This window comes from Rosa chinensis, chromosome 2 (genome assembly GCF_002994745.2).
Source record: "Rosa chinensis cultivar Old Blush chromosome 2, RchiOBHm-V2, whole genome shotgun sequence".
NCBI classification, from domain to species: domain Eukaryota; kingdom Viridiplantae; phylum Streptophyta; class Magnoliopsida; order Rosales; family Rosaceae; genus Rosa; species Rosa chinensis.
Genome location: NC_037089.1, coordinates 86,225,761 through 86,246,617, shown reverse-complemented (window position 1 = coordinate 86,246,617; position 20,857 = coordinate 86,225,761). Strand labels below are relative to the sequence as shown.

General features: G+C 38.4%; 2 protein-coding genes across 3 annotated transcripts; both read right to left on the bottom strand.

Annotated features, from left to right (window-relative positions):
- Positions 1 to 325: 325 nt before the first annotated feature.
- LOC112190069 (nuclear pore complex protein GP210) lies at positions 326 to 12,421 on the bottom strand. 2 transcript variants are annotated; one of them, XM_024329496.2, is made up of 21 exons: positions 12,022 to 12,421; positions 11,086 to 11,351; positions 10,201 to 10,361; positions 9,895 to 10,111; positions 9,315 to 9,661; positions 8,765 to 8,944; positions 8,476 to 8,605; positions 8,242 to 8,390; positions 7,862 to 7,973; positions 4,999 to 7,743; positions 4,777 to 4,889; positions 4,503 to 4,574; positions 3,958 to 4,033; positions 3,031 to 3,138; positions 2,704 to 2,845; positions 2,229 to 2,300; positions 1,923 to 2,133; positions 1,704 to 1,770; positions 1,502 to 1,593; positions 1,012 to 1,072; positions 326 to 900 (listed from the first exon to the last, which is right to left on the bottom strand). In XM_024329496.2, the coding sequence occupies exons 1-21, from the start codon at positions 12,195 to 12,197 to the stop codon at positions 542 to 544; spliced, it is 5,856 nt and encodes a 1,951-aa protein (XP_024185264.1). In that variant the 5' UTR covers positions 12,198 to 12,421; the 3' UTR covers positions 326 to 541. The 2 variants fall into 2 exon arrangements, with proteins under 2 accessions (XP_024185264.1, XP_024185265.1); XM_024329497.2 differs by having other exon boundaries at positions 8,476 to 8,596.
- A 7,603-nt stretch (positions 12,422 to 20,024) lies between these two features.
- On the bottom strand, positions 20,025 to 20,735 carry LOC112185293. The gene has a single exon (XM_024323535.1). It carries the CDS (start codon positions 20,733 to 20,735, stop codon positions 20,025 to 20,027), a length of 711 nt encoding a protein of 236 aa, XP_024179303.1.
- Positions 20,736 to 20,857: the final 122 nt, after the last annotated feature.

Genomic DNA, 20,857 nt, shown 5'->3' with positions numbered 1-20,857 from the left:
TTGGATTATTAACATGATCGGAATGTTAGTTTTTCCACTTTCCTATGGGATGGATAGGGCCGGCACAATCCTTACTGTGTATTACAAATTCTTGAAGTTGTGAGTCGTGAGTTGTGAGCGTAAAACAGAAACCATGTTCAAATCTCTCCCTTACAATACCCGAAGATAACTAGATAGTATCTAGTGCCAATCACACTTTGTGATCCCAGATGTGTTTTAGGCTCTATCGGACCTGTGATGCTTTGAGAATGGAAAGTTCTGCTATAAAAGAGAAGGCTAATGACCCACCTACATTCTTCTACTTTGGCATTGAACAAAAGTAAACTCGAACTCAAGCCTTTGAACATAATGCTAGGGATTCGGATTTTAAATCTAGTTTTGGCTACATATACAGTCTAACTAGTAACTACATTGGACTGACCTCATCCGTACAACAAAATTTTGACAACAATGCCTGGTTCCGAGCACTCTGCATTTTACATGGTACAACTTTCTGAGATTTCAGTGTCCTATCTAATTTGTTAACATGCAGTCCAAGAAACTAGAAAGTATTCTGTGGGTTAACCCTCCTTCGTGGCTCTCGCTTGTAGTACGGGGTTTCATCTATCGTCCTCCTCACATAATCCATGAAGGGCTGAGGTGTTCGAGGAGACAGTTCACTCACAACAGCAGGGCTGCTACGTTCAGGTGTGACTGGGACTGCAAAATTTGGAGTAGCAGGAGCAACAGGTATATGAGATCTATCTGGTCTGTCAGAATAATACTTGAAGACTACCACTATCAAAATCAGTAGAGCAAGACCTCCGAGCATGGTTGCCCAAAGGGTATAATTGATAGCGGTAGTTTCTGATGCTGCTTTTTCTCCAGGGTCACCATTGACATCAATTTCTACACTTTGACCTGGCATAAGACAAGTCATTTAAATGAATTTTGTTGTCTGCCCGTCTTTCTCAATCACCCATTAGTCGTTTCTAAAGTGTCGTATCAAAATTTAGGACCAAAATTACTCACCATTGGCTGGTAGTGTGATGAAAATTGTATCTTTGAATCTCTTGGTACCTAACATTTTGACCTGAAATGGACAAGAACGACAATCCCAGAAAGGATCACAATTCAATATATGGACATGAAATCAAGCAAGCATATTAAACATAGTCCTGGATATTTGTCCAATTTGCTAGTTTATGAAGATCAACTCATGCTTTTTGGATCAATTGGCTGCACTTTCTATGTGTCAAGTAGATTCCAGGATAATGCAGAAATAACGGGAAGAAGGGAATCATTCGAATTAAAGTTTTAATATATTGAAATCTTTTTACTCTCCATCCTGAAGACAAGTTTTATGTGTATACTTTCTCTTGCTTTCTTTGATAGTGATATATGAGTATCACAATTGTATAAGCAGCATTCTTCCATAACATCCCCACGAAAAATTCAACTTGCATACCAATACTCTTCAATTTAACACTTCTCAGCAAATGATTTTTAACATAGTGCTCACCTCATACTTTGCACGCCCATCGATCCCAAAACCTTCTTTATGGATGGGAGTAATGAGTAATAAATCCCGCTCACGCCAATACATTTCAACATCTACAATTACAAGATAACAAGTGAGATCGGAATTCAGAGCCACCATTATGACACCAGGGGAGCCTCCACAAAATGAGGCTGGCAAAAAGTTCGGGCTTCTTAATGCTTACCTGTGTTCCCCAGAATTGTGATGATAGTCTTGTTAAAGTCTGGAGTCAAATTCAACTGGAATGAATCCTGAAACATTCAAGCAACAAATACATCAAACAGTAATACAATAAATTTAGTTTCATAATATACAATCTACTTTGAAGAGAGTCGAAGAATCAGGAACTAAGGTGCATTAAGTTTAGTATCCTCAGAAAAATTTAAAATGCAAGCTGCTATACCTTGCCCATCTCCATAACAGAAAAACCTCCAACGAAAAGAGCAGATGCCGATCCTGAAACATGATCAGCTCCTCTCAATGAAGCATTGATGGAAACAGATATATCTGGTTTCATATCCTTGGACTTGAAACGAACCAAATGCTCCGGTGTGTAAGGGAAGAAGAGGCAATATGAGTTACCAGTATCAAGATCAATCCATGGCTTTGAATACCTTTAGTCCATATAGAGAAAAAGAGTATTAAAGCATGAAAAGAATTAATCCATAATTACAGCCAAGCGACTTAGTAGAGTAAATGAGAAATATACCCAACAAAAGGAGGGTCCACTCTACAAACATACTGGAAGCCCTTGGTGTTTCCAAATGCCTTATACTTGTCGCTGTAAGTAAATAAACAGAAAATTTGAAAATATTAACAGGCAAGTGAGGCAACTAACTATACCGGCAAACCATTGTTGTTCCTGTGAAAATGAGTCAAAAAATTTGCTGATTCAAAATATCATGTTCTTACTCCTAACGTGAAAAGTACATCTAGGATCCTAAAGAAATAATATTTTTGTAAGAGAAATAAGAAATAAGTAGGACAATAGAGGTATAACATATATATATACATATATATATATATATATTTTAATGATGGCACTGTTAGGCTGTTAGCAATTCTTACTCTGTATGTACGTCCAACTTTACAAGTTTTTTAAGACAGACCTATAACCATGACTGAGTATTAAATAATTATTTTGGCCAACATCCTTTGTCCAGTAAAACATTTCAGTTACAAACCTGATCTTCACAGAGAAGTTATATCCTTTAGTGGGGAAGGGAACATTTGTCAGTGTCTCCCTTGGAGCTTCAACAGAAACAATATCATCTGTTAGCACTGTCACTGTTGTTCGCAACTTCATGCTTGGCGCCTCAAAGTGTACTGTCCACAGGTAAGAAGTTACGAGTGTGAGCAAGGTAAAATTATTAGATCAACTTATGAACCACATCAAATCATACAGGCAAGATTCATTCATCTAATTTGTCCAACCTACATCAGAGTATACTGAAGGGGCATATATGACACTTCCCTAATTAGAGATGCAGTGGACTTTTATTTAATCGTACCTTGAGTTGTACCTTCCCCAATTACTTCAGCTTCTCCAGACAATGGGGAGACAGATATGACACTTTCATTGGCAGTAAGCCACCGGCCAGAAATTTGATCATTTAAACCTATCAAATCAAGGTAAATAGAGGACCAATATTACGGTAGTGAGAGAGAGATCAACTTTTCTCTTCAAACTTTAATTCATGGAAAGCTCACAAAAGTATAATTTTTTGGAAACCTGAGCAAATGTTTGTCTAATGTGAAGGATTAACTTTTCCTTGACATATTTGATGCATACTACTACAAGGCGATATCTACATCTATACATCCAATTGTAATGCATGTAGATACTCGGCTGAGAGCCTTGAGAGTTATGCACACCCAACACCCAGAAATGAAAACCAACCATAGGTTTGTGTCATCAACTTCAAGCATGGGAAAGGTAATAAACTTGAACTTCAATAAATGTGAATTTCTTGGCTATAGGTACATTTTCAAAATCTTTATCTAATATACATATGCACATGTTCAATCTTTATCTATAAATGTGAATTTCTTGGTTCTAAATTCGAACTTCAATAAATGTGAATTTCTTGGCTATAGGTACATTTTCAAAGTCTTACAGGCAATATACCCAGCTGTCTGTAAGACTTCAGACAATCTAAACCACAGCAGTGTACTGCACTCAATAATATACATGGAGCTATCTACATAAGAAACATTAGCATTTTGACTATCTACTTGTGTTTCCGAATTAGAGTAAGAGCCAAAATGGCATATACTCGAACGGGTCCATCATAAGGCACAGTTCCATAAAGACAATTTCTGAAACTTCTAAATAAGATAAATTGAAAAATGATACATACATAGTATAATCATATATGTAGATCCAATCTGCAATTCTCTTTTTGAAAGTAAATGGTTACAAAGAGTCAAAGATCTACCTTCTATACTGAAGTTAACATGGCTTCCTATGTGAATAACTGGGTTCTGAGGATGTATATGTGCTCCCACTGATATCTGAAGAGAGTAAATTTCAGTTGACCTTGAACATGCAACAGTAACATAGAGAGTTCATGTGCAACAAACCACAAAAGATTTTTAAAATGAAAATAAGAACCCAGGGAGCATATGACAGGCAGCTTTGACATATTCTATTTACAACCAACAACTTTTGGTCAGTAGAGGTATATATTTCGTTTATAAGACCAGTAAGGTATATGAGATAATCCACATGGTAAATATAAACCACTATTGAGTAAATAAGCCATTTGAGAGTAATGACATTGTCAGGCCTTTGTACAGCTTTCTAACCCCCAACCCTCCACTTCCTTTACCCAAAAACCACAAAAGAAAAGAAAAGAAAAAATGAATAATCCGCTGGAAACCTCTAGCTTTCCAGATATATGTGAATGCACAAGTGCCATGGTGATGGCAACTAATTACTTTTCCAACACTTTCAGGGTTTTAGAAAGGGTTAAACATGTACCAGGATATAGTCGGACTTCAAGGGAATACTAGCAATGGATACTCGCACAAGAGCTCTACCATGTCGCATTGCCTTCAGCCACAAATTAGAAAAGGAGCAGTCAATATAAGTTAAAGACTGAACATAGAACTGTTGTGCTTCCATTACTAAATCTCATCACTATAAACGCATGCTGCTAATTGAAGTTATATAAAGTTCAAACAAATATAACCTTCGCCACAGCTTGTTTTAAGAAGATTTTTTCTTTTGAAGGAAATAAGATAATAAATTAGACCTTGAGATGGATGATTCCACTTCCAGCAAGCGTCGTGTTTAGAGACACCACATCAGGATTGTCAGTTTCAACATCAAAGAGGACGGTGTCATATGCTTCATAAAAACGGTTTCCTGGTCCAAGCAAAACCACACTAATTAAAAACATACCAAATAACAACATTAATTGATAGTTGTTTTTTAAGAGAACCAAAATTACTTGATATAATCAAAAAATTGATACCTAGTACGTCCAAATAGACTACTGGAAGAGAAAGCTCAGCACCAAGACCAAGATTGATCCCACGAAATGGTAACCAGTCATCTGAAATCCTTATTTGAGCCACCTCAGCAACTTTGACACAAGCAGCAATCTCAATTCTACCTGTCATTCGATCTTTTGCCTGAATGCATGCAAGACTGTTACTTTCTGATGTCTTTATTCTGTCTCCATCAACGGAAATAGCATCTTTTTGCAGAACTTCATTCTTGTCGGGAACATTTCTCAATAAAGAATAGATGATAGTTCCTTTATGACTCTGACTCTCCCGTTGGCCATGTGATTCTGAAGATAAAGGTAAAAGGCTAGTTGTAGTATAACGAGGAGGAAGAATCCAGGTTATTGGAACTCCAAGAGCAAGCGGGGGATCAGGCACCACCGATATTGATACAGAGGCATTGTAAATTCTTCTCCATGACTTAGAACCAGAAGATACAAATTCACATGAGAATGAGACTGCGATATTTGTCCTCCCTGCAGATCTTCCAAGCACTACTTTGATAAAACCAAGCTCCTCCTCACTAATATGGCTTGTAAAACGAAATTTTTCTGCATAATCTTGTTGAGATCCATACTCTTCACTATTCAAGTGCTCTAACCCATAAAAACTCAACACATTTTCATCTTCTCCGCTCCAATGGTAATTTTGGCATTGCTCATAAACAGAAAACAGATCACCCTCAGAAAACACAGGATAAAGTGGCATCTCTTTGCCAACACCAAGCAGTTCACTTTGTGCATTCAATATCACCGAAGAAGGAACTCCTACTTTAACACTGGTATATGCTTGACAGATCACAGTATCTCCATTTTTTAAGACTCTGGCACGAATAGTAGTGTTCCCAGGTAATCTCGCAGATAATTGTCCTGAAGATCCATCTATTGTTGCTACTTCATCATCCATACTCGTATATTCAACATTTACACCAACTGTTGGGCCTCCCTTTAAAGTAAGCACATAAGATGCACCAGGAACAAGGAATATATCGTGAGGGTGAACCTCTGGTGCTGCATAGACTTCCACCATTATTGGTTGACTCAAAATTTCATGCCCAGATTGCTGTAAAGCACTGACAAAGAAAGTTGTGATCCCAAGATGTGAAGCAAAAATCTTAAATTTTGGAACATTTATATATCCACCATCTGTGTTTGAGATGTCATTAATATCTGACACCCCAATAATTTGATCCTCAACATGCACTTGAACACTAATGTAGGCAAACTGATAAGAGTCAAAAGTTCTCCCATCACTAATACCAGCCATTATATCAATAGTCTGTGAACTCCCTTCCATAAGGCTTATAACTTCTGGTGACATAATCTTTATCCAGTCGATCTCTGCAACTTGTACCACAGCAGAAGCTGCAAGTGGAGGAGCAAGCCCAATATCATAAACTGTCACAAGTGCAGTCCCCAAACCTTTAGGAGACAGCACCAGTTGTGAGCATTGTAAATCCGTTGGGGGTTGAATGACTTCTACCACTTGAGAATCATTTACAACAACTTTCAGAAAACAGCTCCCACCAGAAATTGCCAGATTTACCTTAGCATTGGGATTGAAAACTACCAAATGATTTTCTGGACTAATCCTCAATGTAGAAACAAGCTGCAAACGAATAGCATCTGTAAGAACATTCTCTGAACTCTCAAGCAATGGTATAGTATTATGTTGAACCATGGTATTGTGGAAAGCAATAACAGTAGCACGAACAATACACAGGCCTGACACATTTTGCAGGCTCAAAAAATTTTCCCAACTGTACTTTGATCTCTGTAAATTATCAGCATCATCCCAATAGGCCATCCCATCACAATTGCTAAGTTCCCACTGCAAATGAAGAGATGATGAGTTTGCAAAAGCTTCTCCACTACTAGTAATGCCAACTGCAGCTAATCTAATGGTGCGCTCATTTGCCACAGTAATGGGAGTGACACGAATTCTCTCTGAACTACGGTCCGCCTGAATTGCTGTCCTTATAACTTCAAGTTGATTTACAGGTTCATCGGCTATCAAAGCAATTGAGGTAGGAATGCTACATATAAGAGACAGAGACACGTCTGCCACTGCAGGCACAGGATGGTCATCCCCAACAAGATTACCACGCTTGAAAACAATACTATAGGTTCCAAGCATCTCGCATGAAACTCTGTACAGACTCCTATAGGTCTCAGATAACCGTTGCACAGAAGCACCATCATCAATGTGACCATGTTCTTTATTTAAGATGTCCCTAGTTTCCACAAACTCAACACCATTTTTCCACTGTTCGGGACCACCAAGAAGCATGACATCCAGATGCGTTCCAGGGACAAGGTACATTTTATCCAACTTTACCAATGGATTATCAGTTTCTGTTAGAGTCAAATCAAAAAAGTAACCACCATAATGATTTCCATCACCAGCCTGACGAACGCTAAGTGGTGGATATGCCGCAATAAGTGATGATGCTTTTAAGACAGTAGGTCCATGAAAAGAGCTTTCATAGTTGTGATATTCATTAGGTAATGCAGCATGAAGAGTAGCTCGACCAGAAGCAGAAGCATATAAATCTGCCCATGAACATGGAGAACCATAAGTTGATGTATGGAACTCAGCATTCCCTAACATGTGTGAATCAGATGCCTCCCCTTTGACAATGATGAAAGGCCCACTCTCTACTTTCCACTTTATGAAGGAACTGAATGCATCACATCTATAAAAGTAGGCACCTGCAATAAAACATCAAATTTGAAATTTCAACAGCCATTAACAAAAATAAAGATTACCAAAAAGAAAAAAACAAAACAAGAATAAATTAGCTTGTGGCTCTCAAGTATATGGCAATACCATTTGATGCTTTCATTGTTACAGCAGCTTGAAGATGTGATCCTACTACAGTCTCCACAGGAAAGTTAAGAAGCATGGACATAGATGCTGGGACAGAAACTTCAATGACCACCTACAATAGAGCACTAATACTATAAAATCTAGGATTGACAATTGGGATGATAAAAAAAAAAAGGAATGTGAATATCGACAGCATTTGAGGCTAGGGGTCAGGATGGGTGTGTGTAAGAATCTTGGGATCAACCATTCAGTTGTTCAAAATACAAAACTTCAAATCAATCAAGCACGAACTGACAAAAGATGAATGAATAAGTAAAGTAAGGAGCAAGTCTGCAGATACTCAGATCTATGATGCAAAAGAAGGACAACAAATAGATTACCTCATCATAATTGAATGAATCAAAAATGGATAGCACTTTAATAGTAGCTTTACCAGGCTTCTTAGCCTGGACAACCCCAGAAGCAGATACAGACACAATACCCATGTCTGAGGAGAACCATTTGTAGTCTGTAGATGCTTTTGCACAACCTGTGTGATTTAGTAGTGTTCAGAGCACTTAACCAACATCTCAGAATCATATGCTAAAAAAAATTGAGCATCAAGAACCACAGACCTCCTGAAACCTTCAGCTCGACCTCCTGATAAACAGCTGGAACCCAGGGAAGGAGAATGGTCGCAACACTTTTGTCCAAACTAAACTTCACTTGATCACATATAGTGACTTCTTGCACAACCTTGAGAACCTACAAGATAAATGAGCCGACTTAAGCAAAAAAATCTTTGAGAACATTACAGAGAACAGATGAACTCCACCCACCACAAAAAAATAAAAAAACAAAACAAAACAAAGATAAAAGATACGAAGATCAGAAAATAAGATAAAAAATAAAAATGAGCATTACCTCCTTTGTTTCATTTAGCGCACTAAAGTAAGTCAATGAAGCTGTCAATTTTCCCTGTCCCCGTGAAGTTGCTTTTAGGACTACAGAATTCTGCCAGCTATGTTTGACTGCAATATCATCAGATACAGGAAAAATTTGCCAATAATCTGACTGGGTTTTGGACAGCTTTAGATCATCATTCTGCAATCAGTTAAGGAATTTATTAGCAGAAGGTAGCCAAGACCATAATGGGCTGTTACTGAAGTAAATAAAAAAAAAAACCAGAATTTGATATAATAGAAAGAGGGCCGTGCATTATCATCAAATGTGAAAGAACATTTGCAGAAATGAGGGCCTAAAGGTAGTAAAATTGGATATGAATACAGAATTCTAAAATATTATGCAAGATAAAGAATCAGTTTATGAGGTAGACAATGACACTTTAATAACATACTTTTCTATTTTGAGCAAACAAATTGATTAAGGACACTTATTATCTATAAGTCACAAATGCATAATAATTGGATATATGATTATGCAAACAATGATCCTGGAAGAATGCCTGCATTACCTCTGTGATGTAAATTTCTTGCGCATCTGGCCCCTGGGAGAAAACCTTCATTTGAATGAGGTACTGATGACCAGAAACACCATACCAACGGGTCATGGATGGAATTGCTTTAGTTCCTTGTACAGGATCACCAGAAGCAGACAGAGGTGTCAAGTATAAAGACAAAGAATCTGGCAGGACAACATTGAGTGAGGACACTTGTATGTGGCCAGTAACCCTTGTATCTTCAACTATGACATTTGTTACCCCTAAGCTCAATGCGTTTGTCAAGCCTGTCAGAGAGTCAACATGAGCAACTGAAGAGTTTGACGAAGACCATTGATGATGTGGGGACGGCAAAGTTACCACTGCAAAGGTTAAAGGCCAAATCAACAAAGGTAGTATGGTGGGTGTCACCCATTAAGCACTACTACAGCAAGTTTATACCATCAAAAGAAAGTTGAATATGATAATGATAACTATGGTCATCAAGGTCAGATAATTAGACAGCACACTGGAATAGATAATTCGACAACACACTGGAATAGGCGCAAACAAAAAAAAATACTACTACACAGCACTTGAAGGAATAAATTAGAACCTTGAGCCTTGTTCCCACGAATAACTTTTAGATTATAACAAACAGCAGCGCCAACAAGGACAAGTACAGGTGAGGGAGGTTCAAGTGACATGGCTTCTGCTACAGTTAGGACAATCGTATCAGCCATGTACTTGAATTGTGGCTCAAGCAAATGCACAGAAACAATCTCATGCCCAATTTCGATTCCCTTTACAACATACATGTCTGAGAACACACCCTGTTTCATAAAAATAAATAAAAATGTAAGATGAAAATTGATAAAGCAGTAGCTTATTGCTTACTCAAACCAAAAAGAAGTATGCATACACTATCTTCAAGTTTTATTTGGACATCTAGGTCTCCACACAATCCACCACAGTCACTCAGGGGCGAGTCCTTAAGAGGAACATGAACAAGGTGATGCAGTGGTTCATTGGTTTCTAGCTGCCACATAAATTGCAATCCCACCAGTGACGAAAACACATTTTCTGCAATGGACAATGACAAATTATTTGAAGTTTAGTGAATCAAACCAAAACTAAATGGAAGGGAAGAATATTACAACCAATGGTTGGAAAATGAATGTAATAGGTCAGCGTCTAATGAACCTCCTAATAATGTTAGTATCCATTACAACTTAGACAAGCAATGTATTTGTTGTTAGTTGGTACATGCAGTAAGCTAATCTATTGAACAGGGAATATTATCTGCATCATCACACAATCTAACAGCACGGCAACTGAACAGGCCAAACTGATATAGTATCTCATGGACAACGTCTAGCCATTCTGTGTCACCCCTAGATGTTTTGTACCCTTAAAGGTAACTGGAATCTCAATAGTATAAATTAATAAGAAACACGGTTCTATCTGAACTATAGGAGAAATATATACATACACATATATAGATATATGTACATAGACACACATAAAGCAGCTTAGTTTATAAGTCACTCTTTATAAACCATAATCGCCAATGTGTGAAACTAAGAAGGGAGATGCAAACAGTATCAAGTATAACTTAAACTAGGATTGAGTAACAACCCAAAACATTACCCTAGACAATAAAAAAGATATCCATATTTATTGCTTCGGTAACAAATGGAGACAACAAAATGAAAATGGGCATTAACAATTCAGTGCATTTTCAACAACTCAAATACATAATTTAATAGGCCCAAACATACTGCAATGACCAGCATCATGAAAATACCTTCATCATCAAAGGCACGGACTTGAAGAGTGGCAAGCCCATCTAAGTCAAGCTTAACAGAATTATGAAATATCTGGATTCTGGAAAGTTTGTCAATAAAAACTTTGCACCGAATCACAACTCCAGTATTTATGTCGGTAGCATATACAGCAGTCTCCTTCCTACCACTATAAGAAGCAACTGATCTCAACTGCGCACTCGTTGAGCAGTGACTAGTTGAATTATATTCAGGCAGAACAGAGAGAATATCGTGATGATCCCATGACCTGCAACAATTAATATTGAATTTAGGGAAACGAAAAATATCAACAGTAATGTATATCTTCCAAGCACTGGTCAAACATAAGGGCAAGGAAAATACAGCTTCATGAAACGAAATTGAACGGTTTGTTATGTGTCTGACAACCAGAGGAAATCAAATTACATTTTAATCACAAAACCGAAAGCGAATATCCAAACGAGAGGAAATATAGGGTTCAATATTTCTACTCTTCTCTAATATTATTTCAAAAATTTCTCACTGACCAAACAGAGCTTCGTGGTTTGTCAATCCGATCAAAAGGTTATCAATCCCAAACTCAAAAGGAGCAAGTAAAACACAGCTTCATGAAACCACATCAAAAGCTTTCCTACTTTCTTGTCGAAAACCGGTTGATTTCAACTACTATACTGAATTCAAATACCCAAATGACAGAACATCAAGGTCCACTACTTCAGTTCTTCTTTGAAATCTATTACTAACCAAACAGAGTTCAATGCTCATCAATTTCGATCAAAACTCACACCGAAAAGCTTCACCAACCAATTCGCATTTTCACAACAAAACCGAAACCAAATATTCAAATGACCTAGTTCAAAACTTAGGTCCAAACCAAAACAGAGCTTCAAGCTTTCTCAATTCCACTAAACACAGCTCAAATCTACTACCGTGCTTACCATTTGAAGCAGCCATCGCTTCCCTGAAGCCTATACTCAACCGGATGCGTCATCTTCGGAGGCAGCAGGATATTGACGTCGGCAATGTGCGGACCGCCGGAGCTCAAATGCGACGCCGTTTGGTCCGCCATAGTCAAAAGAACCAGGCCGAGTAAAAAAGCGAAGCTTGGCGACATCTTCAACGGCGCCGAGTACTAGTGTCTAGAGCTCAGTAGAGCTTTGCATAGTAATGAGATTAGGTAAGGGTTTGAGAGAGGAGGAGTCACAGAGACCCTCAAATCAGGGTTTAGGGTTTTGGGGAAGGGAGTGAGGGAGGAGAAGAGGAAAATAATAGAGGGATTCAGGTGGTGTGGGACGTGGCGCGGAGTGATTGGGTGGCGAAGTGACTGCCGTTGTTATGATGTTCGACATCTGGCGGGATAGTGAACGTGGATGCCCAGTGCGTCACCGATCAGTGAACAGAATCTTTTTTAACGGTACGCATTTAAATAAGACGGTTCCATAATGCTCTGAAATATTGAAACTCTCTATTTTATGTGCAATCCAATGAGTTACCAGATAAGCTTTGTATCGATCAGAGATATTGCGATGAATTGAGGTTGGACAAAATTAAAGTGGAGCGACATGCTTTGAATGTCGAATGTATTCAAGAAGTTGGACATTTGATGAAGATCTTGATTATTGAAATTGTGTTGGAAGGTTTCATGGATTGGCTCGATCGACATATTATTTGGAGGTTGGACCTCATTGGTGTCATGATTTACGTACCTAGTCGAAGTCATATACCCAGAGCGGAACGGAACATTTGTCAATGTCTCTTTTGAAATATTTGGCAGATCCCTTAGAAACCACTCTAGTCTCTTGGTTTGAATTGGTACATATTTGGACAACCCTCCTCTACCAATTAGTAATGAGAATGAATCAAGAGCACCAACGTGCACTTGTATTAACATAAATAGACGGCTAAATAACATCAATTGCACTTTTTTATTAGTAAAAAAAGAAATTTGACTACAAATATTAATGACTTAGATCACCTAATAGGTATTGAACACTTACACTACCGATGTGAAGAAGAATTTTCGGTTAGCAATGTGCTGCAATATACTTACCATAATTCTCTGTCCAAAAATTAAAAAAAAAAACACACGCACACACAATAGTACAAACATAAAAAAAATTACCTACATAGGATCTCGATTCTCTAGGCTAGAAAAGCATAGCATAGTTCAATTTCCCGCGCCAAAATTGAATGGGAATGCTCATGTAAACAATTAACTTTGTTTTTTACAACTTTTGGCATGAAAAACCTAATGAGTTTTCGTTTGCGTACGTGAAGCATGCAGACCCGATGAAAAGTTTGTGTGTTATAACACATGAATATTGATGACAATTTGTTGTTGTACGTTATTGCTCTAATAGGGTTACGCCACTCTATCCAATTCGGGTTGCCTAGTGTGCACTTTTTTTTTTTTTTTTTTTTTTTAAAAGGAGGTACTGGGAAGGACCACAAGGAGGCACGCAATGGCCTTTTTTTACCCGAAGTCCAGCTTATTTGTACTTTCCTTAAATTTTGTTCGACTTTTTTCTTTTCTATTACTTTTGAGTAAAAACATAACAATGGCTATAATTTAAGAGTCCACAAATTTTAATGTTCGGTCTCAAAATAGTGTCGTCCACATCTTGTGTGTTATCCGGTTGAGTACGTGTACTTTTTAAGATAATGACTCCTTCTATTGTATCATTATTTAATGAGCCATTATGTATAATTTTTATTTTCAATAAATCATTTGGTTTTTTGTTCAATAATATGTGTAAAATGCTGAAAGAAACAAATGTAAAAATCTTGTATAGTACGTGTATAATATTTTTGACTTACAAAGTACGGAAAATTCAACAAATGCCAATAAAAATTACGAAATATGGAAAAAACGATCTCGATGTGACACAACCTTGTATATTTTTTTGGTAAAGAACGGCGATATATCTTGCTACTGGTCCAACGTGTGCATACAGACCCTCTTGGCCCAACCCTAGACACTCTAAGATCCTTTTTCAAACCTGCTCTCATTTCTAGTCAAGAGATAGATAAAGAGACACATCTAATTGCACTGATAGGGGCGTTCGTAGTGACGGTGGGGGTTAGAGCAGCAGCCAAACATTCTTCTTATGGCTAGATCCAATCTCCTCATCCCTGCGAAAAGGAAAAAGAATTTCATGTTCGCGAAGGAACCAAATTTTTGACGGGCTGAAAAAAAAAAACATACATACATACATTTTTTTTTTTAAGAATAACATATATACATATTTTATCAAAATATAATACGAAAACTTATGAATATGGTTATCGCTTTGCATCCATAATATTAGGATTATGAAAAATGAAGAAATTAATTAGGTCTCAGTTGTGAGTATTAGCGATTAATCTGCTAAGTTAACTATATAAACTCTCCTCATTGTAACCGAAACCCAAGTGTTAAGCAAAATCCTTTTTCTCTTTCACATCTCTCTCTCAACTCAAAAACCCTAATCCTAGCTTTACACAATGTCTGATGCACATGTTGGTCCGATCATCCACGGAGATGATTCTGAAGATGATGATGGTTGGGACAGCTCAGTGACGTAGACTTTGTCGATTATTCTTCCGGTGCTACTCCCTCTTTCGTCACTCCCACTATAAGCACTCGTTCCTCTAGAGTCGCTGCTAAAGGCGTCTCCACCCTTCCCTCTTCCTTGACCGCTAAAGTTGTCGCCGCCCCTTCCTCTGCCAGCTCCTGGAGTAGGGGCTAAAGGCGTTGCAACATAGATGAAAATGATGGATGTGCATACAATGTGGCTCAGACAAGTTGTGGGTCCTCACATAACGCACACGTATGCATTTGGTCGGAAATGAAAAACCCGGCAACTCTATTTAATTAGTTTTAGGTTCAGGGGGGTGCATGATCAAGATTTTATAATGTACATTAAACAAAACCAAAGTCCTAATTAAACTGACTTCCAAAGAACGCGGGAAAATGGAAATATCACGCCTACAAAGTAGAAAATTCAGGCAGCATAGCATATACAAAGACAATGAATAAAGCTGCAAGGGCAGTAAATGGAAGTCATGGAGTTCAGGACAAAGTATGAATTATGAAATGAAGAAAATTAAGAGGCGTCCTTTCCTTAAACGCAGTTCTCTTGAAGCAACCGCTCCCAAAGGGTGAGTATGGCATATTTAGAGAATGTTGAGGAAGACCTCTAAACGCTTTGGTGGCTGTTGAGTCTTTCAGTAGACTGAAATGGAAGGTTGATGATAAAGACCACCTCAGTTCAATCTTCACTAAAGTTGGCCACAAGTCTATATCTCATGCCAACTACACAGTTTTATGCAGTTGACTTCATTGAAATTGTAGAAATATTTAAAGAACAATGCCAAAGGTGCCATTCACATAAGTCCAATTCAGACCATTAGTATCCAGTTACAACCCAGGCAATTCTACAATATTCAGAATAAATAGTGTTGCTTCTTTTTGGGCCAAATCCTTCCCAATTATTTGAGTTGGCTGCATGAATCGTGGTTCACAATAGGTGCCGGATGCTTTCTATATATGGCTATCCAAGTTGCAAGATCACATGGTTTCAAAAGTGAAATGGTGCCTTACTCCATACTGTTTTGGTAAGAACTTGCATGAATCAATGGAGCTGGCATTTTCCTGTTCCAACACAAACAACACACTCACTTGTATCTCCAATAACATGGCTCAAGCAGTGATTGATTATGTCATTCATAACATCCTGCAACCAAAGATCTCATTATCTTATAATGAAAGCACAATGTAGCCTTTGAAACCAATATCCGCAATTATCTTGATTATTAGTTTCACTGATTACTTGATTAGTACTTGAGCAAGAGAAAATAAATATATTAGGCACAAGCTCCCTTATGTGGAGGACTTGTGATCATATACATGTCTTTGTGATTGAGTGTGTATATGTCTATATGTTTCTAAAACCAAAAGAAATACAATATTGTCAATTAAACTTCCAAAGAACGCAACCCAATATAACAAAACTGACGAAATATCAAGAAGTTGGTGGGTTTTAAAGGTGTACTTACCACGCAGGATTCCCTAACCTCTGCGAGGGCAGCACTGTTAATTAGGTTCCTCCATGCAAGTTTAAAATCAAGGAAGAGGCAGGGGCGGCGATGCTTTTAGTCGTGATTGCATAGGGGTCGTCGGTTCCTCTGCAATCAAAGCTAAAGGTGTGGTCGGTTCCTCTACAATCGCTGCTAAAGACATTGCTGGAAGAGGCAGGGGCAGCGACGCCTTTAGCAGCGATTGCAGAGCAACCGGCAACACCTCTACAGTCCCGACTATAGGCGTCGTCGCCCCTGCCTCTTCCTTTGCCGCTGAAAGCATTAGTGATCCTGGCCATAAGTAAGGGTCTTATTTAATCTTTATTTATCGTAATTAGAAACTATATTCTAGAGTTTTATATTGTTATGAGTCTTCTTGATTCTTGATGATAGGGTGTTTGGTACTCAAATCGTTGTGCATGGTCATGGTACTGCTGTTCGTGGACTTACTATCACTCATAATGTCACTAAGGACGCTACATTCCCAAGAGTGAAGAGGCTTATGAGGTTTGTGCTTTGATTTTTCTGATTGATGACCTTTTGAATCAGTTGACATTATAATTTATTTTATTCCTAACGGTGCGTTTGGATGATAAAATTATGAAATTCTTAGGAATTTATAAATGATAGAATATTTAACTCCATCAATCAATAATTCCATTAATTGCAATTTCTATTGTTTGGATACCTATTTAGGATTTAGAATGTTAATAAATTAACAAAGTTTAAAATAAATAATAAATAAAATAGCAAAAAGTCTTGTTTTGAAAATGAAAATTGAAGACTACTAAAAAATTCGTAAATGACACTTATTTTGATAGAAATTGAAGTGGGGAATTTAAATAATGAATTCCATCGTTTTTTTTTTCCACAGAGAAATTTAAAATTTCCAATATGGTTATATGGTAATGCCAAACGACGGAATTGGTTTTAGGAATTATGAAATCCTCATTTTCAATTAAATTCCATCATTTTTCCCTCATCCAAACACACTCTAACAGAGATGACATGGAACTAGACTTACCACGCTAGTTTTGTTGTGTAAACTATTCCTTCAATTCAATTCATCACTGTTGTGTAAGACTAGAGTATCATTACGTTTTCATTTAATTGTGAGAGTAGTTGTTTTACAGGATTTAACTTGGAGATTGTGGAATACAAAGAACATCAGCTTCACTGGGTGACATGTAGGGCGTCGGGAATATGCAACTGCTCACTCTCTTAGTCTGTATCCCTTTGCATATGTCTTTGTATGCTTACATTATGATTGTGCCAGTAAAGTTCAACAAACTATAAAACGGCCACACAATCATAATGTAAGCACACAAAGACACATGCAAAGGGATACAGAGTAAGAGAGTGAGCAGTTTGCATAGTCCCGACGCCCTACATCTCACCCAGTGAAGCTGATGTTCTTTGTATTCCACAATCTCTAAAACGGCCACACAATCATAATGTAAGCACACAAAGACACATGCAAAGGGATATAGAGTAAGAGAGTGAGCAGTTTGCATAGTCCCGACGCCCTACATCTCACCCAGTGAAGCTGATGTTCTTTGTATTCCACAATCTCCAAGTTAAATCCTGTAAAACAACTACTCTCACAATTAAACGAAAACATAACGATACTCTAGTCTTACACAACAGTGATGAATTGAATTGAAGGAATAGTTTACACAACAAAACTAGAGTGTGTTTGGTAAGTCTAGTTCCATATCATCTCTGTTAGAGTGTGTTTGGCTTCGACAAACATGGGATTAGATAAAAGTTTTGTATAATTTGGTTTTATAAGATACATATCAAATTCAAGTTACATCCCTTAGAGTGGAACAGACCGTTTGTCAATGTCTCTGTTGAAATATATATTTGGCAAATCCCTTAGAAACCGCTTAAATCTCTTGGTTTGAATTGGTAGATATTTGGAAGAGTACTCTGTCCTCTACCAATCAGCAACGCAACGAGAATGAATTAAGAGCAGTGAACACAAATGTGACTCACATCAATTTAAAAAAACTGCTAGATAACATCAAGTGTATTTTTGATTAGTAAAAAAATTGACTACAAATATCAATAACTAAGATTAATAGGTATTTGACACTTACACCACCGATATACAAAATAATTTTTGGTCAGCAATATGTGGCATACTTACAATTATCTCAGTCACAAGGAAAGGAAAGGAAAGGCAAAAAAAAAAAAAAAAACTAATTGTAGGAACATAAAAAAGTAGGGTCTTTCTAAATGTATCCAGCAAATATCTAAGTTTACCCAGCATCGATCATTCATCATATGTATAAGATTTCTAACTACACCCAACAAATTTTCCTATAATACCTTTTTCTTTGATTAAACCCAGCAATCCTGATCTGATTAATGCTACTCGAAAATTCATTACATTACCTATCGCATACATACCAGAAATTCACGAACGACAGCAGAATGATAGTTGAAGACTAAGTTTCAAAACTGGCGCAAGGATCTCAATTGTCTGATAATTTCTCTGGGCATAAACTCCATGAGACATCAGTACAAGAGCTTAGCTAGTATTATAAAAGGCCGATGAAAGAGGAACAGGAGAGGATATTAATTGCACCAATGTTTATATACACGCGTCTATGAGACATCAGTACAAGAGTCTAGCTAGCATTTTATGAAACAACAACCAAATTTGTAGATAATTCAAGGGTTTAGTGGGGCGAAAAGAGGCTCGGAAAGAGGAAGACGAGCGCAGCTTCCAAGAAATTTACAAACAATTGAGAAAGCAAAAACAAACCTTCCAGAAATTCAAACCCTAAACTAATAAATTAAACTCATAAAAGAACTTTGGAAGGAAATTTAAACCAATAAAACTATAAGAGAGATAAGTTCAAAGTCCGCGGGTGCAAGAGAGCGAAGCAGACAACTTGAGACCGGGTATTCATCCGTCATACCAGATCAAGAAGGTGAATATCAACGAAGTTTGGTATTCTTCATCTTAGAAGAACGAGGGAGTTTGCTGGGTGTTTGGTATTATTTGTCAGAGTGTATGAGTTTTGCTGGTTTTTTTTTTTTTTTGAATAGAAGTTGATTTTTATTCAATAGGCCATAGCTTACAAACTTACATAAGAATTCAGACAAGAAAATCCGATAAAACCTATCCAAGCTAAAGCAAACTAATTAACATCATTGTGAAGCTCACAATTAAGCGAGCCTATCCAAGAATGACCAAGCTTCTCCTCCTACGGAAAGAAATCATTCAACTAGCCCTCCCTTGCCAATCACGCAATTGTGGTACAAGGAAGGAACTAGAAACGTCATAGAAGACTCATAGAAACTTAAACATCCTCACACAGGCTCTAACCCCTAGCCAGAACAATTAACCAAGAAATAGCTCTTTCTCATTCGAGTTGGAGCATAAATCCACACCTGCATTATTACCTTTCTCTTTTGGAGATAATATACGTTTTGCTCGGCGTACATACGGACGACCCTTCTTCTTTTGAGCTGTCCCCATCGAAATTGGAACCTCCACAAACTCACCAAGGTGAAATTCCGGAGGTATAAATGCCAAACTAGGTTTAAACACCTTCTTTCTCACACCCAAACCCAATTTTGGGCTTTTCCCAGCAACAAGCCCAACAGAAAGCCCATCAGACTCCTCCTTTTCCTGCCCAAAAGTCTGTAGCCCAGATTGCATCATAGTCAAACCTGCGGTCAACCCTAATTCAAAATTAGGGTTTCCCGCCTGTTTTTCAGGAACTGCAGCTGCACTGCTTGCAGCCCCCGACGCAGGTCCACCCTCAGCCACCATAGCCTCTCCAGCCCCTGCCGTCACAAAACCCAGCTCCGTCGGAGCCTTAAAGAGCACCTCCGGCCCCACGACCACCGCCACAGACGCTTCCGATCAGGGTGCAGAGTCCAGACCAAGGCTCAAGTCACCTCGGCCCGGCACCGCCAACAAGGACGCCTCCTCCGCCAGCCTCCTATCACAAGAACCACCCCTATGGCCGAAGAAACCACAAGCTGCACACAGCCCATGGCATTTCTCATATTGCAGCTCCACCGTCACAGAAACAATCGGTGAAAACTCAAACATCCGTCGCGGCCAAATCCTCCGGCGGACATCTTGTATCACACGGATCCTCTGGACAAGATCCTTTCTCAACACTGCTCCTTGGTCAACCTGCACGAAGTCCCCCAAAGCCCGTCCGATTATGGTAAGAGCTTTCTCATTTCGCATCGCAATCCGTAACCCTTTCATTGCCACCCACACCTCAAGGAGATGCAGCGGCGCAGTATCGAGGGCAGAGATTCCGTCATAGTCTGCCAACAACAACATGGAGTTGTTATAGAACCAAGGACCCCCAGAGAGTACTCGATTCGTCACCTCCATCTCCTTAAATTGGAAGACAAAGATGTCCTCCTCCTCCTGCCGGATCAAAACTCTCTCCTTCACTCCCCAAATATTGGAGATCGCCGCCGAGAACAACGGAAGCACCACCGCCTTCTTGGACAGAAGTCGGCCACAAAAATAGAAAAACGAATCGTGGACAGCATCCTCTCCACCAACCAGACTCACCACGACCTCCTCTGACGAATGAGACACCGCCGCCATCTTCTTTTCGGGCTCGATCAATTGCACGGCTAAGGAAGAGAAACCCTAGTAGAGCAAAGTCGACTGAGTTTTGCTGGGTTTAATTAAAGAAAATGGTATTGTAGGAAAACTTATTGGGTGTA